We start from the raw sequence: 27,672 nt of genomic DNA, 5'->3' as shown, positions 1-27,672 counted from the left end.
ATTAAGCAATGAGTTGTTTAAATGCTTTGTCAGGAAAGATGTTCAACTTTGAAATATGTGTCTTCAGATTCTCGCGTTTGGTTCCAGTCTGTTGTGCTCCGTCTGTTTGAACAGCCCCTGTCCCAGGCTCATAATATGAGCTGCTTCACCACCAAGTTCATCCGAATACCACTGTGGGGGGAGAGGGGGCATCGATGTTGTAGATTTCTGCAGGAAGAACTGGTGCACTTCATAAAATAGATTGTATCATGAGGAAGGAAAATTACGTGGATACATTAAAGCAACATCTCGAGACATCAGCTAGGTTAAAGTTCACATGGTGTTACACTTACACTGATTCCTACTACTCCAGACTCAAGTTTCATAATAACAGCGAAATACCGCATTATATTTTATTCAGTACAATTGTATGTGGAGTAGCAATATTCACAGATAGCAGTTAAAGCTTGGTTGCAAATGTGTCTTCGAACTGGACAGTTACCCCAAGCATGCCTCCAAAGTTGTGGCAAAATGGCTTAAGGATAACAAAGTCAAGGTATTTGAGTGGCCATCTCAAAGCCCTGACCTCAATCCGATTGAAATTTTGTCGGCAGAACTGAAAAGTGTGTGTGAGCAAGGAGGCCTGTAAACCTGACTCCGTTACACCAGTTCTATGTAGAGCAATGGGCCCAAATTCCAGCAACATATTGTGTAAAGCTTGTGGAAGGCTATCCAAAACATTTGACCCAAGTACAAACAATTAAAAGCCAATGCTACCAAATACTAACAATGTGTATGTAAATTTTGGAACCACTGGGAACGTGATAATAGAAATAAAAGCTGAACTAAATCCTTCTCTCTACTATTATTCTGACATTTCACATTCTTAAAGTAAACTAGTGATCCTAACTGACCTAAGACAGGGAATGTTTTCTATGATTAAATGTCAGGAATTGTGAAAAACTGAGTTTAAATGTATTTGGCCAAGGTGTATGTAAACTTCTGACTTTCACTGTATATACATGATAAACACATTGTACAAACTATATAATACACAATAAACATAAATTATGTTATGATCCTTTATTCTCTTGTACTCAAAGTTTCTTTATTTTCAATTTAAATAGTATAATGTCGTGATCATCAAAGCCTAACTTTACGAGATGATTATATACTTTTTCGGTTCTGGCCGTCAGTGCTTCAGACTCATGCTGCAATTTTTTCTTTTTCATAAATATTCAGCGCAGTGTCTGTCCATTTATCTATTTCAATTTGAAAAACCTAAAATAGCAACAACTCAACAGAAGTTTTAGAGAATATTACTCATTGGTACTGGCAAGTATCAGCTGTCTGATTAGATGTCTTGAAAAATGACTCTTCCCAAATTCTTCCACTTTGCAAGGAAAGTATTACCTCTGGAGCAGGTACTAAAAGGGCACCTTATTTGGTTTAGGTTTTAGTTCCATGTCAAACTAGTTCATGTGGTGGAAAATCTAAGTGGACCAGAAATAGTTCAGGAACTAGGAAAATTAGGCTAACATCGGCTAAAACAATGCTTTGGGTTTGGAGCAGAATGATCTGTTTTTGGCCGACCAATAGCAAATGGTGGGAGAGTTTAGGAAACCTATTTGAAAACAGTAAATGTTTTTTCAATTCCATTGGTTGAGACTTCTAGCACAGAAATTACATTCTTCTGCTTTAATATTAGAACTTCTTTTCTCTAGAATTGATTTTTGGGGACAGAGGTCATATCCAGCACTGCCAGTTGGTTAATGTCAGGAAGCTCAGAGCTGTGATAGGAACTAACTTTGGAGCACATCCAGGAGACTTAAAGTCATCAGCAGAGATGTGACACACACACACACACACACACACACACACACAAATTGTTCATGTTTTGCTCTGCTCTTAAACTGCTTTCAGAATAATAAATGGATTTTCCTGCAGCATTCTATTCAAGGATCTTAGCAGTGGAAAGTTTTATCGACCAGCTCTGCTCTGGAGTTTTTTTCTCCTTTTTTATTTTTTCTGATCCCAGAGTTTAAAACTGATCACACTACTTTGACCCATCCCACAGGTAGAATTCCAATGCATTGAAGGCTAAGGTATGCTGAAATCAGAATATGATGCACCAGTGTGATGTGTACAGTTGAACTTTGGACCCAGTACAGAATTGTCTGATTGCTAATTAGTGATTAGCTAATGACAAGCTTGACTATATCTATTGCTAAATCTTAGGTTTAGGGATTTGAACATTTAACTTTACAGCTTTGTATTAAACTTTGGTGTGCAACTCGTCCTGTATTATATGTGCTGTGTACTTGAATTATTATTTGGCTTGTTGAGGAGAGGTGTGCGATTAGTTTTCCAAGTTGTGCCTGGTGGAACATGAAATGGGGGGAAAAATACCTTAGATCTACATTTGGAGGGACCCAAGACATATCTAGAGACTAGAATATCATTGAGAATTGGGCCAGTGTGCAACCACCTAACAAGTACTTGGAACAGCCTAACAACCGCATGGCAATATGCTAAAAACACTTAAGGCCTTAGCAACCACATAGCAATGCCCTGGCAAAGTGGTAGTGAGTTTTCACAGACATGCACCATTTATGTTTTCTTCAGAAGTGTTTCTTGCTGCCTCACTATACTATGTTGTGGGATCATAGTATGGTAACAGGCCCCACCCACCAGTGTAAGGAGACAAGCCCACTGAATAGAATGGAGTGGTAAAACCAGTTTTCTGGTATGCTTTGTTGAAGGATTAATTTGACGTGCGAGTATAAAAACCTACAGTGCATTCAGAAAGTATTCAGACCCCATTTTTTTTTTCTCACATTTTGTTATGTTGCAGCCGTATGCTAAAATGCTTTAAATTATAATTTTTTTTCACATCAGTCTACACTCAATACCCCATAATGACAAAGCAACAAACAGATTTTTGATAACTTTCAGATTTATTAAAAAGAAAAAACTGAAGTATCACATTGACATAGGTATTCAAGTGTTGGAAGGTGAACCTTCAGCCCAGTCTGAGGTCCTGAGCACTCTGGACCAGGTTTTAATTAAGGATATGTCTTTATTTTGCTGTATTTTGGTATTGTGCAGGTGATGACCAGTGCCTGGTATCCTCCAAACATGATACTTGGAATTGAGGCCAAACAGTTCAATCTTCATTTCATCAGACCAGAGAATCTTGTTTCTCACTGTCTGAGAGACCTTTAGGTGCTTTTTTTTTTTGTGTGTGTCTTTCACTGAGGAGAGGTTTCCATCTGGCCACACTGCAAATTTGCAAAGTTATCAAAAATCAGTTTTTTGCTTTGTCATTATGGGGTATGGAGTGTAGTGGTCGACCGATATGGGATTTTTAATGGCCGATGCCGATATTGAGAAATCAATCTGGCCGATATGAGGCCGATACAATACATGTGAATACAGTAAATGAGAGACAAAGAATATTGATGAAACTAAATGAACATTTATTGTACATATTTTTAATTGCAAAAACTATATTGCACAAATATTATTTACTAATTAATTAAAATGTAAACAAATGAGGTAAGGTAACACTTCAATAAATAAAGTTTTAGTGCAGCTTCTTGTCTGCTTAAACATTTACAGAAATAAAATGTTTATTAATAAAACGTAAACAAAATGTAAACAAATGCAATGAGGTACTGTAACACTTCAATAAATAAAGTTTTTTTGTGCAATTGAAAGCAGCCTTGTGTTTTTTACAAAGTGCACTTATTTGGTTTACACACACTCAACTATTTTTACAAACAGAAAATGTTAAGACTAAAGTGCTCACAGCATCACCACCAGTCCCTTTAGTTAGTAGTTCCAGTTTAACAGTGGCAAGTTGTAATGCAGGAAACAAAGTTTCTCTGCATTTATTCCAGTGAGCCTGTTCCTCTTCTTCTGATAAATTTCCCCAACCTCACTAAATACTCTCTCACTTGGAACAGTTGATGGCGGAGGACAGAGATATTTCCTTGCCAATGGTGCAAGGAGTCTCAGTCGTGACTCATTCTGTTTCCACCATTCCAGTGATTGACCACTCTTTCGGTCAATAAGTGGCTCCCTGAGGTAAAGATTCAGTTCCTCTGTGATGTTCACTCTCATTTCCAGAGGTGTTTGAGCTCCAAGGATGTTGGCATAAATTTGATCAACAATACCAGTGGGTTCTTCTGCCTCTCTCCTTGGTTGTTTAGGAGGACTTGTTGGTCCTTGGCCTTCTTCCTGTGTGGCAGTGACTTCTGGCTGTGCTGAGGCAGTAGCATGTTCCTCCCCTATCCACTTTTTGGCTTTATCCAGTGTTTCTGCAGCTGTAAACATATGGCCTTTATAACGCGGATCCAGCAGTGTTGCTAACACCAAACATTTGTTGTCTTCTATTTTGGAAAACCTTCTTTCCAAGCTCTGCACCATTGTCTGCCTCAGTGTTTGGATTCCTCGTGTTGTGGGACCTTCTGCTTGAAGAAGCATCTTCAGCACAGCAATACTGGGAATAATGCAAGAGGAAGATGCTTCTGCTTTGCTCATTTCAAGAGTGACTTCCTCAATGGAGCTCAGTGTGTCTACCAGATTTGAAATGATGTCCCATTGATCTGCAGTTGGGCTTGAAATTTTCCCATGTTCCCCTCCATAAACACTCAAAGCAGGCTTCTGCTCCAACATCCTTTGCAACATGTGCAGAGTGGAGTTCCAGCGGGTAGGCACAGCTTGAATGATGCCATTCTTTGGAATGCCAAGCTCTTCTTGTATGGCCCTCAGACGTTGTTTTGCTAACACAGAGTGATTAAAGTGGGTTGCACATGTCCTCAACCTTGCAATTATATCCCCAGCTACTCTCTGGCTACTGATGCCATCATTCACGACAAGCTGCAGCGTATGAGCACAGCAGCTAAAGTCTGGCATTTCTGCAAGTCGCATGCCTTTTACAACATTTGCACCACCATCTCTGAGCACAAGCACAACTCTATCCTTTGAAACATTCCACTGGTCAAGCAGGTCAAGGAACATCTGACTGATATAATCTCCAGTATGAGAGCCAAACATGGCCCTTACATTCAAGATAACTTGTCTCCTTTCCCAGTTCTTGTCAATAAAATGGCAGGTGAGGCTCATCAGCGATTCAGCTTCTCCAGACCAACAGTCTGTGGTGAAAGCTAAATGGGATCCAGCATTCTCAGGTGCAATCAAAGTTTTGATCTTATCTGTTGCTTTTTTGTGCACACTGTCAAGCATGTCCGTGCGGTAGTATTTTTCACTTTTTAGGGTGTACCTTGGCTCAGCCACACCCAACAACCGTTTAAAGCCAACATCTGAAACTACTGTAAAAGGCTGATTGTCAGTGGCAATCATCTCTGTTATTAATGTGTCAATAGCTTTTGACCTAGGATCAGAGTTTTGCCATTTTCTTTGCGTGTCAAAAATGTGTGTGAGTGTTGTCTGGACTTTGCTCACTGAGGCAGAGCTTGAAGCAGCATCTCTTTTCTTCTGTGCTTCTTCATGCACAGATGCATGGCGAGACTTTAGGTGACTCCACATGTTTGTGGTATTTTTTTTCTTCCCTGTTGCAGCTCCCATTTTCACCACGTCACTGCAAATATTGCACTTTGCATTCCCTGGTGTTGTCTCTGTAAAGTATTCCCACAGGGGATTTGTTTTCTGTCCAGCCATCTAGCAGAATGAAACACACACACACACACACACACACACACACACACACACACACACACACACACACACACAAAAACATTTTAGATTAAATTATTAAATGTCACATAAATAATTACTGCTGCTTACTGCAGGTTACAAATAACATTTATCATTAATTAACCAATCTAAACAATATTCATAAATTAATGACAAAATAGTATGTGCAATTCCAATTCCATCTCATAAATATACATTTATTTACACTATTAAGTTTAAACAGGTTCTTTACTTTAAGTGTATTTAAATGCTGCTGTTCCTAGAATCTTTAGTTTCAGTTTCTGTGTTAGCACCCCCCCACCTACACAATGGTTGTCTATGTGCACTGGAACAATCATTCATAAAACGCATTAAACTTTAGTTTACAAAGACGTGAAACTCACCGAGTGGTCTGGGGTGTTCACTGATATGCTCATACAAAAATCGCTGCAAAAGATGCTTTCCAACAGGTTTTAACGTAGTTTTTGTACCAAGTCAAGTCAATGGAGTCGGACAAAAACTACGATAAAACCTGTTGGAAAGCATCTTTTGCAGCGATTTTTGTATGAGCATATCAGTGAACACCCCAGCCACTCGGTGAGTTTCACGTCTTTGTAAACACAGAAACCGAAAATTCTCGGAACAGCAGCATTTGTCCAAATTCCAATCTTAACCGTTCTATTTCATCAGAAACGATCTTAAAACAGGGCTTTAAGTGTAAAATACCGAACTAACCCTTTAAATAATAATGATTTATGTCTGTTTAGTTTTGCTTGTTTGTTTCTTTGAAACTTTGTAAGCCGTCACATGTATTTGCATGCTCGATTATCATCAAATCCGACCGGAACATATGAAAAGGTATACTACACACAATATTACGCCAATCATGGATAATTAAATACAGCAGACAGAGATAGTGAATAACTTAATTCCGATTAAGGAATATTTTTTTTCTCAAACGTATTATTACTTACCAGACAGTGTTCTCTTCTCATCCACCTCACGCGATCACTGATCCGTAGGGCACGCGACCCAGCTTTTCAGTCCGTGGGAAAACAGCGTCTAGTTTAAACGTAATCGAGAACAGCGCGCGCGCATCTGAGGAACAGCCAGTCACGGGATTTTTGACTGTTTGTGAGGTTAAATGTTTTCTGTTTTGTTTAAATTTATTTGTCACATCTGTGACCCCCACTGGAGCTACCGCTGGGCTGCGGATCTGACATATCACAGTACTGTTTGAATAGACTTCGCTGCACACCGGAGCAGTGTTGCCAACTATTTTCAATGGAAAGTAGCTAGTAGTGATGTGTCGTTCATGAACGATTCGTTCATTTTGAACGAATCTTTAATTTGACTCGGGACTACCGAGTTGTCTCAGAGAGTGATTCGTTCATTTTGTGTTGACCGCGCATGCGCGCAACATCGCATAAGGTACATGAAGTCATAAATGATTAGTTCATCTTTCGCGAGTCTTCGGGTTCGGCCGGGTCCGAGTCTTTCGTTCTTCCTGTCAGTCCCATAGAGACTATGCTGTCAGTACCGGAAAGAGAAATGATTAGTTCGTCTCTTCGGTTTCGAGTCGTTCGTTCTTCAAGTCAGACTCACAAACCCATAGCACTTAGTGTCGGTACTGTCGGTACTGTAGCCTACTTCAGTTTATAATAACGGTTATCTCCCCTAAACCGTGCTCATACTGTTTTTATATAAGTATATAGCCGAATGTCCAGTAAAACGGTTCTGAATTACATATTTTCTGTTAGACAACGGAACGGAACTTAGCTAACGTTACATGTTTATGAGTTTGAAGAAGGTTTATTGTTGTGTTTGGATAAGTAAAATGTATAGAGTCTGTAAATATACGATCTGAAGTCGGAGTGTTCAGAAACCGAACCGGAATGAACTGATTAGTAGTGAATATAAGCGCATGCCAAGAAAAAACGGTCAAATTAAATGTTTTGAAATAAAACAAAGGAGAAGGCAGCTGCTATGTGATCACTGATTGGTTCCTGCTAACACAGCGTGCACATGCGCAGCTCATTCATGTCTATGTCCGCTGGCGTGCAGTCAAAGGAATGTGCTGCTCCTCTCAGCCGCTCACTGAACAGAGCAGACGCTAGCGGGAAGTAAGACCTCACGCTTGCAGTACTGGCGATATTTGGAATTTGGAAAGTTGCTAGGGTTTGTCCAAAAAGTCGCTAGATTTGTCGCTAGTCGCTTTTTTGAAAAAAATGTCGCTAAAGGGGTCTGAAAAGTCGCTAAAAATAGCAACAAAGTCGCTAAGTTGGCAACAATGCACCGGAGTGTTTTTGTGTGTAACACAATGTAGCGTCAAGTTAGAAAGCGAATGCTGATTGGTCATTTACTGTGTCTGTCAGATGTCTGCTTCACTTCTGAGTGGCTTGTCTTACGGTGCTGGGCGGAGCAGAGCGAGCATATTCAGTTCATTCATGCTCGCTCTGCTCGCGCCAGTGGAAAAAAGCGCTAATGCACTGTCACAGACTGTTTTGAAATATATCGGCCAAATGGAAATATTTATCGGCCGATGCCGATATCTAAAAAATTCCCAATATCGGCCGATATATCGGCCTCGGCGATATATCGGTCGACCACTAATGGAGTGTAGATTGATGTAAAAAATTATGTAAAGCAGTTTAGAATAAGGCTGCAACATAACAAAATGTGAAAAACAAATGGAGTCCGAATACTTTCTGATTGCACTGTATATCGTCAGGAATGCTTGAGGCTTGAAAGAACCCTATCTCTGTTTTACTTCTCAACAAACAGATGTGATATAACTTTTCTTAATGGCGGGACTCATGATTTTGCCTTCCAGACTATGAAATGTGCAAAATCCCATAGACTTGAAATGAAGGAGTCACCCAAGACAGAATATTACAGAGACTTGGGGATGGGCTCTCTTTTGTCTTGGGCCTGTAAGCAATCACCTTGTACACTCTAGCAACTACCTTGTGGTGCCCCAGCCACCGTATAAGAAGAGCGGTTTCCAAAATGACAGACTGTAAATTTATGCCCATCTAGTGTATGAATTTTCAAAGTGTAAAGTTATCTCAAATGGAACATTGTTTCTTACTACATTTTCCTGTTAACGGAAGTAGGACTGAAACGATTAATTGACAACGTCAACAATAAAAAATTGTCGACAAAAATGTTAATTGTCGAATAGTCGTCTGATTTCATTTAACACAACATGAACTTTTTGAAATGCTAATGATGATGCGGGAGAGCAGCACTTCAGCTCACACTTGGTTGAGGAGAGGAAGAAAGAACAGCTCACAGTCCAGATGCACTACAAACTTTCCAAACAGATTAAGGTGATTTAGATCGCAGATTATTATAATACAAAAATGCTAAATAAGTAAATACAGAAGCAGTGACTTCATGAAATAAAGCAGAGCCATACGTGGTGTTCCGCTTGAGCAAAACTTGCCTGTCAGAGTATCTAAAAAGGAAACACTGCACAGTTATATACATTTATTTAATGCATCCTTGATTCAACTTCAAATAATAAGGGAACAGGCTGTATAAATAAGCACAAACTCAGCAGAAGCTGGCATTTGTCTGTGTGGTCAGTCGCGTGAAAAACCGAGAGCGTTTCAAACTTCTCCCGGCTGATACACTGTTCGCGCGGAGATGCTCATCTCTGGCACACACTTGCTGCAGCTAGATTTTGTTTATAGTGAATTATAATATAAGTGTCACTGTGTGTCTCTTATGGTGAAGATACACACTTGTTTTTTGTGAGTTAAAGATGGAGCGAAATCAAGTGAACAGAAAGGCGAGAGGGTGTATTCTTGGCCCCATTATACAATGCAAAATATACTACCTTATTAAAATTAATTAAATATTAAATATTTAAATATTTTAGAATATTGAAAAATACATTTACCTGAGAAACAACATATACCGGTAAGATGCTTTTGAGCAAATATCTTGAATAAGAGTATATTATTTTCTTTACTGCTCTGGCAAAATTATGAAAAAAAAAAAAAATGTGAAAAAAACCACTTATCAAAATACACTTATATTTAAGATGCATTATCTTAAAGTAAGTCTAAATATCTCATATGTTGCTTCTCAAGTAAATGTATCTTGTTTTAAGGATTTTTAGACAATTCTAAATGGAAACAAGACAAAAACACTTGATAACAATAGGATTGTTTGCAGTGAATTTTTTTTAATGAATTAAACAATAAAAATCCAAGTGTATTAGACAACCTCAGTCCAAAACTGATATTTCAAATGACATGCATATTGTGGCATGAGTGATTTTAAAGCATTCAATTCATATGTGTAAAGGGCTGTCTTCACTAAAGTTTTGGTAATTGCCCCATTACCATTAATTCCAATAGTTTTGTCAGGCCCCGTCCCATCCATGAGTGCATGTAGTGTCCAACATTCCACACTGCAAAAAATACATCATCTAAATTCACTACTAAGAACTTGTTAGCAATCGTAGAGCAACCATCCACAACACACTAGCATCATGGTGGCAGTTTTAGCACAGGCATACTCCACACTTATATTTTCTTCAAAAAAATCTAGTTCTATTTTAATGTTAGGGCTAGTGAAGTGGATTGTATTTTGGGCCTCTTCATGTACAGAATGTTAAACGTAGCAAATTTCCCCCTGAGATTGTATGCACTGTCCCTGTGATGTACCATTATAGTGTTGTAAAAGCTATACATGACCTTCATATAACTGGTCTACATCGCAGGAGAGAGTGGAGAAGGAGAGCCAGGGCGACCCTATTAATAGCTCAATGCAGTGGTCTGTGGAATCCGACAATCTGCTGCAGGCCAAGCACAGGGAGGCACTTTTACTGGACCCAAGTCATCCGCAATTTATGGGAAAAGCCAAATTAATCTCTACATGGCTGTCTGCCGGCAGGAATGGAGAAAGCACAGTAGTTCATAGTAAACATCGTGCCTGGCTGCTTCATTGTTGGGAAAAAGCCTTTATGGGAACCAGATAATTATTAGTCACCCTCTTCATCAATGACCTCCCCTTTTGTGATCAGGATGAAAGATGAAAAAAATGGCCAACAACTGCTTTTATCAAAAACAAACTGAAATGGTTTTATGTTGGACGTAGAAAATGTAGCCTGAAAAGAAGAATGGCAATCCAACTATGATTGTATAATGTATGTTTTTTGTTTTTGTTAAATTCTTGATTTATTTATCATTGTTATATTGATTTTGGCCCTGCGATGGACTGGCGACCTGTCCAGGGTGTCCCCCGCCTTTCGCCCAGTGTTAGCTGGGATAGGCTCCAGCCCCCCGCGACCCTGTACACAGGATAAGCGGTTGACGATGGATGGATGGATGGATGGATATTGAGTTTGTAAAATGAATGTCTGAAACTGTTTCGATAAAAAAACACGAGAACACTTGAGAAGTGGCATATGCACTTTATTTACATTTAGCATTTTTATGTTAAAACTGATGGTAGCAAATATGAATGTTTACATTCAATTGAATAATACGATTTATGCAAGAATGGTTTACTAAAAATTTACATCGTTATACATTGCTTGTGTTCCATGAATGAGGCCCATTGACTGTTTCCAAAGACGCCCCTGTCTACCATTGTTCAAAAACAAACAGACTGAATTTGAGTGGCATATTGCCATGCTTCTATTACTATTTTTGCCATAGACAGACATGGCAGAAGTAGTAGGAGTAGCATGGCATTCCAAACTCACCCATAGTCCTGTTCTGAACTCGCACTATTGATTGAACCAATGTTGCTAGGTTGGGCATTCAAATAAACAGATTGCAATTTCGTTTAGTGCGTCTAGTGGCACAGAAATTACACATTTTAAATGAAAACTAAACATTTATTTCTGTTTAAGTTGACATGCCTATGTAATCACTGTGCTTTTATTTCCATGTTTACCTTGCTCTGCTTTTTAACCCATATTGCTTTTCATTTGTCCATTACAGGTGCCCATATCTTGCAGTGCACCTCTCTCCTGCCATCCCTGTTTTTGCAGTGTTGCTCTTCCTCTTTGTAATGGCCATGCTGCTCAGAACCAGCTTCAGTGATCCAGGGGTGCTGCCACGGGCACTGCTGGAGGAGGCCAATTTCATTGAGATGGAGATTGGTAAGAGTTTACCTGACTTCAGGAAATGGGATTTGCCATAGTTTGTACCATCAGGGCTACCTGCGGGTGTTTTAACCCAGTGAAGGGAATAACATGAATAGTGTAGCAGGCTTGTTGTGTAAGTGGGACGGTGTTAGCCCAGCTTTGCTCATTTATTTATGGTATTGTTGTGCTTTGAGATTTGAAGAGGGTGGGTGCATTCATCCATGAGTGTGGGACATGTGGGAGACCTTGTGTTGTTCTTGACTTCCTCTCAAGGTTGAATGGGCTGTATTTAATGGCTAACTTGCCATCTGGTAAAATCTGGAGTTTTGATATGTTGTTTTACTGTTTTATGATAATAACAGTTATTGAAGGACAATTTAACTAGGGTACTAAAGGAGGCATTTTGTCTTGTAACACTGAGCTACATTTCATTTTATGATGTGCATTAAAGAAGAGTGTCTCAAATGGGGGCTCAAAAACCCCTCAATGTTTGTGATGGAATTACTGTAAAGGGGTTTTGTAACGTAGTGACAGAAATGCTAAAGCCGAATTAAATAAGGTAAAAATGTAACAAAACAAAAAACTTAGAACACTTTCTGAAAATGATTCAATTAGTTGTTCTAATAGTTTGTGGCAAAAAAAATAAAATAAAACTGCATAGTTACATAAAAGCTGTCTATGTGACTCATGCACTTTATAAAAACAATTTCTGATGCTATATGTTCGTTACATTTCTTGAGACAAAAATTTATAATTATTCATGGCAAACCTTCCACCATAGCTCTCAAATTTAACTTGCACATGTATATATTCAAACATCAATATACGTTGCAGCAGTTGTGACGCCACTAGCCTTGTTTCCACTGTCGGGCCAAATTAGGGTGTGCTATGGGGCTTTTCCACTGCACGGTACAACTCGACTCTACTCTGCTTGCTTTTTTGGGGTTTTCCACTGTGGATAGTACCTGGTACCTGATACTTTTTTTAGTATCACCTCGGTCGAGGTTCCAAGCGAGCCGAGCCGATACTAAATGTGACGTCAAAATCCTGCAGATCACTGATTGGTCAGGGAGAATCATCACTACCAGCTTCACTGGATTTCCGACACACGACATCAACCCGCTAGTTTTAAAGTTAGCAACAGTGATAACTGTATCATTTATTCATGCGACTTTCGAATTGTGAAAAAAGAAATTGCTGGGCGCACAACCACGCTGTTGTCCATAAACGAGGTGCAGACAGTCCACTCAATAGCGTAAATGAAAGTCTCTCAAGAAGTGTCTCAGCTGTTGGCCGCACATGGCTACCATCGGTCCTACCAGCAGTGTAGGGAACAGTTAAAAAAAAAACCTTAAAAGTGACTACAGAACCATCATGGAAAAGTGGAAGTGGTTTGACCAAATGGATGCTATCTAAACTGGCGAGCAATGGGAGGGAGAGTGCCCTGGACTCAGCCACAATGGATGATGGTGCATTTTGTTACGTTAACTCTATACTCTGCTTGAAAGCTTCACTTTATTTAGTTGACCAGCTACTGGAAGCTTGCTTCTAAAACAACCAGGCCAATTTAACTGTAACACTTGTGTAAAATTACCATGCAACAACTGCTTTGTGCAGCACAATGAGCTAGTAGCTAACAGTTAGCAGTTGTGTTATTGTTTTGGTCAGTTTGTGTCATGTTTAAGATGATGTCATGGCAGTAGAGGCGGCGCAAATATGACGATCATCCTATAATCCCACCCACATTGAGGGGCACTAAACTGCAGTGGAAATGCAAGCTCAGAAAAGGATAGTGAGTAGAGTTGAGGCGAGTCGAACCGTTATGTGTAGTGGAAAAGTGCCACTAGTGTGTACCATGGCCGGTTGCGTTCTCACTGTCATTTTGGGGCTTTTATCATGCCTCCTCGGGGCTTCTTCAGCCAAGTGCCTTTGGCCTGCTGATTACTCTTTGGCCAACGAAGGCCAGCTGTGGATTGAGGTGGGGTCAATGTCAATGCCAGAGTTTTGCTGAGTCAGGTCAGAGGTTTCAGCACCAAGATACTAATTTCCCATTTTTTCATATCTAGCTACCAGCTTACCTCAACAGATCAGTGGAGAATAGACAATAGTCAGTACTGGCCAGTAGACAGGGCCCTGAATATGTTGGTTGATGAAAATGTAGATCAACGGCTTCTGCCAAAACGAAGATGTGATTTGTTTATTGTAGAACTTGCCAAGTTCTGTTTCCAGTGCACAACGGTACAGGTTTGGGGGAAAAATAAAATTGCGTGCACAGAACAAACTGGTTTTAATTTCAAGGGCTAGCTTGTCTCCAGAGTTTGTGACATTGGCAGGGCAGAGCATTAAGTGCGGGTTTTAGGGCAACGCTGCAAGGCCATTGTCCCAATGGTGGGAATGCGGATTGATTTTGGTCTCACGGCTTGAGGTCCGAGGCTATTTGGCACGGCTGAGCAGTGGAAAGCCCTGGCTTGCACTGGCCTGAGGGTGGAATAGAGGCTATTAAAACCAAGAAAGATTGGTTCTCAAGGGTCTCATAACCAATTATGTTGCATTAATTTTGAATATGTGGTGCAAATAAGATTTGAGGCCTACAAGGCCAATATTAGCCTTTCACCGATACATCGTTATCGGCGTATATGTTTGCCAAAATGCGCAGCTATGAAAACCTTTTTTCAGAATATATAATGCAGAAAACAATGCTTTAGAATTGGTGTCATTACGTAGTTTGTCCAGCAGAGTGCACTCTGACTCAATTGTTTTCTGAGCTGATGGTGGGTCTGCAGGCAGGGCGGAGTTGAGTTGCAGAGTTGAGTGATGTCTTCTCAGTAAGTTGCTAACTAGTTTGTGAAATACATACTGGAAAGTTAATAAAAAAATGACGCCATAATTTTCCCTTTTCAATATAACTAATTTAACGTTAACCCTGTCCCTGACAACCATGCCACTCATGTCTGCTTGCTGTTAGCCAGCTATAGTTTGTCAGTGCAGTAAGTAATTTAGCAGATTAAAAGGTATGCATCAGAGCATCTTTTTGCAGCTCAGCAGACAACAGTGCGGTGGTGGATTGTGTCTGTTGAGTGTTGATTTCACGCTACGCTGTTACCTAGTTGGTGAGATATAATGCTGGTCCATAGTTTACTCTCCGTGACAACGAGCGTATAGCTAACTAGCTAACCACGCAACTACTTTTAATGCTTGTCAGCTGAGTGGAAGTTAATGTGCAAACATGTATTTACCAAACTGTTTTCTTCAGGATTCACAGTTTCACACTTCAACCGAACAATTCCAGTTGTAGCATTTAGAAAATGTAATATTTAAAAGTCGTTGAAAGTTTCCCCTGAACTTGTATAACAGAATATGGTGTAACACCACTGGTGTAAATGCTTCTTTTTTACAACCTTCCCATTATTGACTGGCAGTATTAAAATAGTCAGCATTTGACTAAACAGTGGAGTTGTGGTGGTGTAGTGGGCTAAAGAACTAAACTGTTAAGCAGAAGTTTGTTGGTTCGATCCCCACAGCCACCACCATTGTGTCCTTGAGCAAGGCACTTAACTCCAGGTTGTTCCGGGGGGATTGCCCCTGTAATAAGGGCTGTGTAAGTCGCTTTGGATAAAAGGCGTCTGCCAAATGCATAAATATAAACAGTACTACTGGTGTTTATTTGCTATTTTTTATTTATTCTTTATTTTAATGGTCAGCATTTGTCTGATACTAAAGAGTACTGATGTTTATTTAGCTATTTATTCATTTTATTTTAATGGCAGTGGTCAAGCTTTTTCTTTCAATACGTTAGACTTAAGGTGCTCCCGGTTTGAGTCCAACCCACAGTGTTTCCCAATCCCAAATTCTGCCTCCCACTACGGTCCTATCTTTTAAAGGTATATAAAGTCCATAAAATGTAAAAAACAAAATTGGTAACCTCCACATGGTTGAAAAGGGGACACACCCACACAATACCAAATGTTAACTCCCTTGAACAGAAAGCAATATTATGACTATTCTGAAGGAAGGTTTTCTGCAGGGGTGTTTGGCAACAGCTATTTCAAATCTAAGAATGTTTCACTTGAAACATTTGTCTGTTAAAAACATTATTCTTTTAAAATAGCAAGGATTTGTTTTTTGTTTTTTTTTACATGAAAAGCATTCACTCTAGAATAGTGAAAGAAAAAGCCTTATACTTTTGACATCCTCATCCTCATTGAGAGAAGTGATTTTGCAATAATTAGTTTCTGTAGGGATATAAATACACACTTAGCCTGCAGCAAACATAACTCTTTTCCGTGGCGTGGAAAAAATACATAAGTAAAAGTGAAAATAGGGTATTTATAGGTGATTATTTTGTCGCAAAAGCATTCACTGTATCAACGCAGAACCTCCTGAACGCAACTCCTTCAAGGAGTGCCATCAAACCAGCCAATGAGATTTCCGCTGAGTGGCTTGAGAAATAATTTTCCAATTTTGTGTGCCATGTGCATCAGATGGTTAAGAGTACTGACTGTCTGAGGCCGAGACTAGCTTTTTGCTAACTGCCTTTGTGAATGTTATAAAGGATAGTTTAATTGCATCAAACTAACTTGAATAGATTAACTTGATGAGCTGCTCTCATTTTGATCATTTTAATTTTAATCAATAGTTTGTGTGGTTCTGGCTCACTTGTTCCTGTGGAAATGCCTGCTGCAGTTCAGTCACCAAACGTTCCATGTACTGAGTATAAGATTTCAACTACAGTAAAGATGAGCTCTGTTCCCTTCATGTCGCCTCTCTCCACCTTCCTATTTCTCCATTTTTTTTTTCTGTCCTCTCTCTTCCTTTCATCTATTTTCCCTCCCATTATCATTTAAATTAGAGCACCGCTGTTATACATCAGCACCACTACTAACGCTCAGATGTGCCGAGGGGTGGTGCGGCATTTATTATTGCTGAGGTTTACTATGCCAGAACATAATTTTCTCTAATAGTCCTCCTGATAAACCAGAGTATTCTCTGATGTCATTAAACTGTCATGGAACATCATAAGTGGCTGAGTTGGAATGTTCTGCATAGGCAGCAACCCTGCGTGCCAAACAATTGCGCCTATGATGCTTTAAATGGCTTAAAACTAAATCTTTGTAATTTCGGTTTATTCTGAGTAAACCTGTATTTTTATTCCAGATCAGAAGTTCCACAGCCTCATTTCCAAATGGTAAGTAACCGGTTAGAAAAAAATAAAAGAATGGTTAATAACATTATTTTTTAAATGACAGTACTCTGCACTAAGGGGTGGGGGATATACCATTTGCAGTGTTTACAGATCTTGTAAGAAAAACAAGCAACCTGGTCTGGAAAAACAAACCCAAAATAAGCCACTTTCCTCCCCAATATAAGAAAAAATTATCCACAACGGGCAATTAGGCAAAGAAATGTGTGATGCAGCAGTTTCCTTCAGGATCAAGGGATGTAGTTACAAAAATGTACTGTGATAATCCCTTTGGCCTTTGGTTTCATGAAAAAATTATTGGAACAAAATTAACTAGTTAAAACCGTTAACCAGTATTTAAAAATTTGGTTTTCACTCCGTAACAATTGAAGATCACTTTGTTCTTGTTTTCGGTTATGTTCTGCAAAAAGCTTTTGGTTTTCGCTTCTTGAACTGTTTTTAATCCCTGGCCTTAAAATGCTGCTTCAATAGGCTACATTTACGTGCACCCTCATAATGCGATTTAAGGTAATACAGCGATTTTAAACTATAGCTCATGTAAATAAACTATTGCGATTTTGTCAAATTGCGATTTATGCTTAAAATCAGAGTAATGATAACCGCAGTAAGATATTTGAAGTACTCCTATTTTAATCACTTTATACTGGCATATAAAAGCTTTTATCGCATTTCCTCCATTCTGACCCAAGTGCTCCTGCACCAGTGCTGCAGATGGATCATGATCCACTCACGCACAATTTTGAAAACATTGTGAAAAAGAAAAAGCAGCTCGCTCTTTTCGGCTTCATGTAAAACGGCAGTTCCATATACCATTTTCCAGCAGTGGTGCTCCCCCATCTACAGCTCCATGGCAAAAGAAAAACATTTCCTGAGTTGTGAATGTCCGTTTGCAGTCTGAATTGAATGTTGGGAAGATAAAAAGACCATATGCTGCAAAATAATGGGAAGGAAACACATCTTTTGAAATGAGTTTGTGCTTGCGGGCTAAACACAACAACAGCCATCGCATGTATGCCGATTCTCACAAAACAAATGACTCTTGTGAACCAATTGTTTTTAGTGAATCAACAGACACAGCAACCAGTGTAGTCTGACAATCAAATGACTCTTATGAACTGATTTTTTTTTTTTTGTGAATCAAAACATACAGCGCATCCAGTATGATCTGGATTAAAAATACAGGTATACTCAGAATGTCTCTTATGAAGAGGTTATTTTAATAAATAGGACTCACAAACTGACTGACTAAATTTTCCTTATGCTAAGCTGTATTTAAAGAGACATGTTTGCAACAAGTTGTTTTTTGTAATAAATATTCATTTATAAAAAATGCATTAAAACATCACATTTCACTTCAGAGTAATGCCAAGTAGCATGTAAACTGGACTGAAGCGGTTGGCCCAAAATATGTAACCATCTTAATCAAATGATTCCTTATACTCTGATTATTGCAATAATAAACATAGCCATAGTCAGCTCACTAGGTTTTGGAACCGAGCAATTGACACTGATCTGCAACTCTGTCTAAAAAAAGAGCCATTATGGTTGAGTAATGCAGCAAGGCATAGATTGATTTTTCTATACAAATTTCCTTTTCCGCCTCTGCCCTGTTTCAATATCCCAGCTTTAGTATGCTATTTTTTGATTAATGTATGTGTGGCTGAAAAGTGGTTGATGCTGGATTTAAATGCGAGTATAGATGTGCCATTTTAGCCAACCCAGGCATGTGGATTAAGAGACACCTGTGTGGTTCGGCCCTGTGTGCCTTTTGAACACATGCTAATGCTACCATCTCTCTGGAGTACTAAAGTGCAGAGGCAGACAATGTAAGGAAATTTGTTTTTTTCCACAGCATGATGAAATTAGAAACTTGTGTTTTAAAGAAACACCTTGACTAAAAAAGCAGCTATCAGAGGCTGTGAAAGTGAGTCATTTTGAGAAACGAATAAAGAAGAGGATATAGTAAAGACTAATTGCCCATATCAGCATTTTATGACTGTTATATTTGTGCAACCAAATTCAAATAGACAAAAAAAGGTAAGGAGTTAAAAGAGTTCATTAAATATTTAGGTGATAACAACTGGCTAGCCACTGGTTTGGCATTTTCTGAAGGACCTTCCTGGACTTGCAAGGTAGCAAAAGATTTGGGTTTTAGGTAAGTTTTAAGGTAGTTCTAGTAAAGCTTAGGTTTTATAGGCTTTGGTTCTGCACACATGTGCATGACAATCAACACTGTCACTATGCAAAATGCAAAGAAGACAAAATTAATCATAATTCAGTATGCAAATATTACGATAATGTCATCGCTGACACATTTTGAAAGCTGACCATTCTATCATTGTAAGTAAATGGGAGATATTCAAACTTAACCTTACTCCATAGTACACCAAAGGCTGAAATGTTCTGATAAACAAAGTTTGGATGGAATTTTTACACTTGCAGATTTAAGCCTAATTAATTGCAGCAGTTTTTAATATTTAGGTTTGGGGTTTAGAACAAACCAGAATCTTTTAGGAATATCAATACTGTGGTGCCTTTCAAGCACTGTATTTTATTCCCATCTAGAATGTCTTAAAGAATTTGAGCACATATGCATATTTGCAATTTTTAGGGGGTAAGAGGGAGGCCTCACTGCAAGTATTTTTCTAAGAAATTCCTTTTATAGTCTGTATTTAAGTATTAGACTGGAAAGAAATCAAAACAGGTTGCCAGTTGCCATGCTGACTGGTTCTACCCTTCTCTTCCAGAGGCAGCCAATGGGAATGTACTGGCCGGACAGCGGCCTCCCCCCCGGATCAAGAATGTGCAAATCAACAATCAGATCGTCAAGCTGAAGTACTGCTACACCTGCAAGATCTTCAGGCCCCCTCGTGCTTCCCACTGCAGCATCTGCGACAACTGTGTGGGTGAGTGTGAGTCCACCTGGAGCTCAGGGAAGACTCGTTGTGCATTCACCTGTACAATTTTTCTGCATTTAAGTTGAGGGCCAGTAAGCAACCACCCAGAACACTATACAAACCATATAGCAACCATCAAGAACACACCAGCAACAACATAGCAGCATGCTAAAAATACTCAGAAGACCTTAGCAACTGCATGGCAATGCCCTGGCAAAAACCTACAACACCCTTGTATGGTGGCGGAGAGTGTAGCATGGGCAAGCACCACTGCCATTTATTTTTATTTTTATTTTTTTTTTAAATGTCAAAATCTAGTTGATGTTTACGGTTAGTTGTTTTGTAGAACTGTTAAAGTTTTTCTCAATTTTCTTCTCATTTCTATACATATGGTTAATTGGAGGTTTGTGGTGTTATTGATTCAAATTTGTATTGGTTTTGGATCCATAAGAATAATGACCTTTGACATGGTTGCTTATGTGTGCCATTTGATACTCTTGTATAATAGTGAATTGATGAGAGATGAGTCAGACAGCCGCCAGCATCACACACACACACACACACACACACACACACACACACACACACACACACACTACAAGGTTAGCGAGATACATATGCTGATATTAGAGAGCTCACTGAGGCCTTGGCTTGCACGGTCATCCTGAACACAGGACCGCTTGTTTGGGCAGCCCTCACCTGCTGTAGATGGCCTGCCACACACACATGCTGACCCCCCCCTCCGCCCCACAATCTGTAGTTTAGTATACCATCTTCCTCTTAGCAGTAAAAAATATCTACCTGTTTGTGCCAAATAGATCCATACTCCAATTAGGGGCTTCTGTATATCGAATGTTCATGAAATATAATGTATTCTCAATTATTTTGCTGGCAGTATACTGTAACATTATGCAACATTTGGAATTTTGCGATGATTTTTAATGCACTTTTTATTTGGCAATTAGGTTTCCTAAACAGCATGACATTAGACTTGTGACTCGCAAATATGAGAGCATCAGGTAGAAAAAATTTGCTATGTGGCATTTTCAATCTATTAAAATGGTTTTGCTAAAACATATATAAGTAAATATTGCTGTTTGATATGACTGTATTGTTATATTGGTGTATATAAATGGAAATTATTCAATAGTATTCTTTTATTGTGTTCATTAAGTAAAAAACATTGTGACATTGTTAAAATATGACTATTATTTTTAACTAGATTTTTACTGTATTTTACTTCTTGCATTAAACATTTTTAATTTACTTGGCAACAATGGTTGTTGTTGATGTTTCCTCTATATAGACATAGATATACATCAATCAGCCACAACATTAAAACCACCTGCATTATATTGTGTAGGTCCCCATCGTGCTGCCAAAACAGTGCCAAGCCACATCTCAGAATGGCATGCTGGGATGCTATTCTTCTTTCGACAATTGGACCGTAGACTTTGTCAGTTCGAACAAGTCTGGCCAATATCTGTTAACCTCTCACATCAACAAGACTTTTCCATCCTAAGAACTGCCGCTCACTGGATGTTTTTTGTTTTTGGCACCATTCTGAGAAAATGTTGTGCATGAAAATCCCAGGAGATCAGCAGTTAGAGAAATACTCAAACTAGCCCATCTGGCGTCAACAATCATGCCATGGTTCAAATCATTGAGATCACATTTTCCCCATTCTGATGGTTGATGTGAACATTAACTTTAGCTTCTGACCCGTATCTGCATGATTATATACACTGCGCTGCTGCTACACAATTGGCTGATTAGATAATCGCATGGATGATTGTTGGTGCCTGACAGGCTGGTTTGAGTATTTCTGTAACTTCTGATCTCCTGGGTTTTCATGCACAACAGTCTCTAGAATTTACTCCAGAATGTTGCCAAAAACAAAAAACATCCAGTGAGCGGCAGTTCCAAGGATGGAAATGTCTTGTTGACGAGAGAGATTAACAGAGATTGGCCAGACTGGTTCGAACTGACAAAGTCTACGGTAACTCCGTTAACCGCCTTGTACAATTGTGATGAGAAGAATAGGTTGGCACTGTTTTGGTGGCACGAGGAAGACCTACACAATATTAGGTAGGGGGTTATAATGTTGTGGCTGATGTTGTGGTATATCAAAGTCTGAAAGAAATGTATATACAATTTTCTTTTGCTACAGTATAAAGTCTAGCCTAATAGAATGTAGAAACTGGCTTTCCCAATTCATCGTGAGAATGTTTTTCCACCTTATCATTATTCATTCATAAAGTCTCATAATTTTCCTCTTTATTATCTTTCCATCAGACCGTTTTGACCATCATTGTCCCTGGGTTGGAAACTGTGTAGGAAAAAGGAATTACAGATACTTCTACCTTTTTACTCTCTCCCTGTCTCTGCTCACCATCTATATCTTTGCCTTTGACATCGTCCATGTGGTTTTACGTAAGTATCAAGGCAAGGAACGGCTTGTGAAACTACAATGTAGTTTGATGCAACAAAATGTTTAGTAAAGTTGTATGGGCCATGTGCCCTTTAATAACTGGGAATGTAATGCTACTAACATGTGTGATTTAAAATGTTTTGGGAACATATGCATCTGCACTAATTATGTCCTTTTTGTAGGTGTCTTGTGTTTGTGGATATCGATATTTAAAATACGCCATGTATCTTCACTGTTGACATACAGAATCAGATTATTTGAAAGAGGATATGACATTCATGTTAACAGCAACCAAGTTAAAAGCACAGATGGTCATGAGTTTAATGACCATGGCGTATGGGAAAAGCGACACTCAGTATGCAAGTGAATGCTGGAGCTAGTATGAGTTCTCTCAGGTGTGTTACAGTCAGAGAGGTTCTGGATGCTGGATGAGCCATTATGCTCGTAAACAGTGTTGGGAGGATTACTTTTAAAATGTATGTAACTACAGAGTACACGCTTTAAAATTTAATTTGTAATGTATTCTGTTAGATTACTTAAAGTCAGAAACGTAATCTGAATACCGAATTACTTCTTCTGCACAGACTTTTTTAAAGGTTCACCCAAAAATGAAAATTCTCTCATCATTTACTCACCCTCATGCCATCCCAGACATGTATGATTTTCTTTTTTCTGCTTAACACAAATGAAGATATTTTTGAAGAATATCTTAGCTCTGTAGGTCCATACAATACAAATGAATGGGTTTCAAAATGTAGAAGTCCCAAAAAGCACATAAAGGTAGCATGACTCCAGTGGTTAAATCATGTCTTCAGAAGCGATATGATAGGTGTGGTTGAGAAACAGATAAATATTTAAGTCCTTTTTTACTATAAATTCTCCTCCCTGCCCAGTAGGTGTCGATATGCACAAAGAACGAGAATCACTTAAGAAGAATAGTGAAGAAGAATAGTGGAGATTGATAATAAAGAAAGACTTAAATATTGATCTGTTTCTCACCCATGGATTTAACCACTGGAGTTGTATGGATTTCTTTTATGCTGCCTTTATGTGCTTTCTGACCTTCAAAGTTTGGTACCCATTCACTTGCATTGTATGGACATACAGAGCTGTGATATTTTTCTAAAAATCTTTGTTTGTGTTCAGCAGAAGAAAGAAAGTCATACACATCTGAGATGGCATAAGGGTGAGTAAATGATGAGCTAAATTAAATGTATGTTGTTTTAAGGATTTTAAGATATTTTAAAATGAAAACAATATAAAAATTCTCAAAAAGAATCAGATTTTTGCAGTACATCTTTGCTCTAATATCAAAGGTCTTAAAAAAAAAAAAGATTTAGCGTGTATTTTATTAATAAAAAATATAGTTGTGCCTGATAATGGGTGCATGTAAAAGGGATAGGAATAGCATTTTATCTTGGCATACAGCTGAATAATTACATGAAAATTTACATGAGATTAACTATTTCTGCTGCTCCAAACTTGCATCAAAATCCCACCGAGGATTCACAACAACATTGTTTTCTGATCGTATGTGTGTTCTCTCTAATAAGCTCCCAAATGGAAAGCTCCTCAGTGATGTCATATCCACTTTTTCACTCACAGCAATGTTAAAAAAAAAAGTGCCCTCTCTCTGCTCATATGCATGTAACACATTATAAGAAACCGTTTCACCATTGTTCAAATGCTCCTCGGATAAGTGTTTTCAACTGAATAGACTAAATATTAAATTAAACAAATGAAGAAAAAATAGCTAAGTAACCTCATCAGTAATCAAAATAAGTTTTGAATGTAAAGGTATTCTGATTACAATGGCAGTGAACTTTACGTGAAGCTTTTGGGTCTTTAAGCTTTAAAGTGAGGTACTATCCACTACCATTGTATTGAAAACATGGACCTTGATTTTCATTAAAACATCTCCATTTATGTTCTGCATAAAAAAAGAAAGTCTTACTGGTTTGGAACAACATGAGGGTGAGTAACTTATAACAGAAATTTTGGGTGAACTGTTCCCGTAACGCACCCTGACTGTCATTTTAAAGAAACCTTTAAAGCTAAAATTACAATTCTTTAATATTTTACTCACCCTCGTCTCATTCCAAACATGTATGCTGTTGTTTTTTTCTGTTGAACACATGAGAATTGTAAAGCAGCTTCCAAACAATGACAGATACTAATTATAGTACATGAGCCATACAGACTACATTTATGGTGCTTTTATAGTGCTTTTTGTCCATTTTGGAGCTTGGAACTGTCACGGTATATAAAAAAAGTTGTGAAGATTCTTTAAAATTCCCATTTTGTGTTCCTCTGAAAAAAAAATAACAGCAGACAGGTTTGGAATGACATGAGGTTATTCAGTTATGTCAGAATATTCATTTTTAGGTGAATTATTCCTTTTATTTTAAAGCTGGAAACTTTTTATAACACTGTAGTTGATAAGGTGCATATAAATAAAAAGTGCACACTTATCAGCTCTGGCAGAGTGTGGGTGGATGTGCGAAAATCTTGTGAACATTTTATGTAATGATGGGGGAGAAAGAGAGAAGCATATCTGATGCAGTGTGTTATTATGTTGGAGCATTTAACAAATCTAATGTGTTTTACAGGTTCTGTGGACTCAGGATTTGTGAACACTCTTAAAGATACTCCTGGAACATATCCTTACATCTGAACTTCAGAGCCAGTTGTTCAAGATTCAAAAACAAAAAGAGCTTATTACCCTATCATTCTGTGAATGACTGTATGAAATTCTAGCCTACAGCAATAAACTGATATGATTTTCAACATTACACATACTGTAATTTGATTACAGGCACACAGCTATTCTAGTTTAGACACGCTTATGTAAATAGTAGCACATTGTACCTTTTATATCACCAAACAAGGCCAAGGAAAATCTAATTTGAATATTTATTCTGTTGTCATAAAATGGTAGCTGTGTTTTGGAGCATTGTAGCTAGTTTAGGATGGTCCAAACTGTAAGACCATCTTAGACCAGCAACCATCCATCTGGTCTTACAAGCTTGAGATGGTCATTCTGGTATGTTGTCTGCCAGCCAATGACCAGCTTGAACCACCTAGAAACCTGCTACCATGTAAAGCCTGGTTTTTCATCAGGGCAGATTGATAGTACAAAAACAGCTAAAAATAGAGAATGACACCTATAAAGCTAAACATTTTTTAACAGCGAGTAGTAGCTGTTTAGAGCATGTTGTGTCCTTAACTCTCCGTTTCACTGTTTTGGAGGTTCTAGTCTGTTTCTTTACCCTCTGGTCTGTGGTGGGATTGACTGGCTTCCACACCTACTTGATCTCCCTCAACCAGACCACCAATGAGGACGTAAGTCTGTTTCTTACATGTCTTCTCCAAAGTCTACTGTCAGTTCTTCGCTCCTGCTGCTGTCACATGACTGGAAAGATAAACACATGCCCTAGAGCATTTCAGCACACTAGATCCAGCAGTCACCTTGGAAACAGTGCAGTCTCTGTGATAAGCAAGCACAGAGGACATCTTAGCATGGGTTTTATGTAGCTTATATACAGTTTATAGGTTCAGTATCAAGCACAAAGGCTCATACACACACATACATATACTGTATGTAATGTACTGTAAAAAACTCATATATAGGCATATATAGTCCTCAGATTCTCTGTAGCAGCTAGAGTTATTTATGCTCTGATTTACTTAGCACCAGATCTACAGATTGTGCAGTCTAATATGTTAAGACACGTTCACACATAACCATAATGATTCATTTACAGCACTTTCTTTCAACAATTGGCCTCTGGCCCTTCTTTTCCTGGTAATGAGAGAGAAAGGGAGTAGGCGTAAGAGAAAGTTGCAGATGCTACAAGTAATTTGGTGTGACAAAATGGTTTGGCTGTGATTTAATCTAAATTTGATCTCGCTTATAACAGACATATCAATACATGTGGACATAGTTGCCATTCAAACTCGGACTAAAAATCTAAAGCGGTGTAAGTGATTGTTTTGAGCTACCATGGATGTTTAGGAAACCTGTTTGGATACAGCCATTATTTTAGCATTTACGTTCTTGCTGCCAGTGGCACAGAAATCAATTACAGCAGATTTAATTCAACTTAAAAAAAAAAAAAATGCAGAAACTTTAGATGAGAATTTCTTAAGCTGATTATCATTCCTTTGATGCATACATTTCTATGTAGGAGCTGATAAAACTGCAACGGCAGGGAATGCGTGTCTTATCTTCTTAAGGTGTAGAACCTTGAAGTGCTTAACTAGATCAAGTGAAACTCATGGGGGAAGAATGGCTAGAACTGAAGCTGCACATTTAAATAAAGGATCATTTTTATTTTATTTATCAAGATCCCATTAAATATAAAAAAATCAGAGTTTAAGGAAAAGAGCCAGTAGAATGTTGGAGTTTAATTCAAATGGTTATAGTCAGTGGCAGTTCTGACATTTTGCATGTTTCATTTTCGAAGTTCTGTGTCCTTTTATCTCTACTGCACAGATTAAAGGCTCGTGGTCAGGAAAGAACCGTGTCCAGAACCCATACACTCACAAGAACATCATCAAGAACTGCTGTGAGGTTCTATGTGGCCCTACATACCCCAGGTAAGAGCTTTATTGTAGTTTTCCTTGTATACATTTTCCCCAAAAAGTATTTAGATGCTTAAATGAAAGTTTTTCTGCTTTTAATCGATATTCATTAACTTTAAGGTCATCTATATGCTATTGCAGTGGTTTTCAAACCTGTCCTGGAGGCCCCTCAACTCTACACATTTTGGATGTCATCTCAATCAAACACACCTGATTCAATCATCAGCTTGTTAGTGGAGACTTTAAGACTTAAATTGGGTGTGTCAGAAAAGGGCAACATGCAAAATGTGCAGTGCTGGGGGGGCCTCCAGGACTGGTTTGAGAACAACTGGGCTATCAAAATCTGGCAAATACTTTTTCACAGCACTGTATATTGTGATTCAAAACATGGATTTATTATATTTGAAGCCCAAAGTAAACTTCGTTTTTGAAATGAAGACTTTGAGTCTGCGTACAGTTGAACGCTAGCCTTTCAAAATATACTAGATTTGACAGTGCGCATACACCGGCAGTTGCCGCATATGCTCTACGACTGCTATAAGATACTAGATGATTTCTCTATATATTTCTTCAGACTTCAGTTATACAAATGCAGATATTTCCAGACCTTCTCAAACACGTGATCTTGATGTGCACATCCACTGTAGTTGTTTCTACCTTACTTTAAGACTAAAAATGTATGCTTGTCATTGCTTTACATCAAAAAATATCAAGCCAGGTTGAATGTATTTTAAAGAAAGCTAGAATTACATGTATTTTTATATGTCTCTCT

General features: G+C 38.5%; 1 protein-coding gene across 1 annotated transcript in view; it reads left to right on the top strand.

The window, feature by feature from the left end:
* The window catches only part of zdhhc9 (zinc finger DHHC-type palmitoyltransferase 9), a 40,636-nt gene that overhangs the window by 7,791 nt on the left and 5,173 nt on the right, over positions 1-27,672 (top strand). Inside the window, exons 2-7 of the mRNA XM_052149806.1 lie at positions 11,643-11,803; positions 19,736-19,894; positions 22,181-22,318; positions 24,926-24,974; positions 25,556-25,658; positions 26,812-26,915. Of these exons, the coding sequence (XP_052005766.1) occupies positions 11,643-11,803; positions 19,736-19,894; positions 22,181-22,318; positions 24,926-24,974; positions 25,556-25,658; positions 26,812-26,915 (714 nt within the window). The remainder of the gene's footprint in view (positions 1-11,642; positions 11,804-19,735; positions 19,895-22,180; positions 22,319-24,925; positions 24,975-25,555; positions 25,659-26,811; positions 26,916-27,672) is intronic.

This window comes from Xyrauchen texanus, chromosome 19, assembly GCF_025860055.1.
Source record: "Xyrauchen texanus isolate HMW12.3.18 chromosome 19, RBS_HiC_50CHRs, whole genome shotgun sequence".
Classification (NCBI taxonomy): domain Eukaryota; kingdom Metazoa; phylum Chordata; class Actinopteri; order Cypriniformes; family Catostomidae; genus Xyrauchen; species Xyrauchen texanus.
The sequence above is the reverse complement of the archived record's forward strand: the minus strand, read 5'-3'. Positions and strand labels throughout refer to the sequence as shown.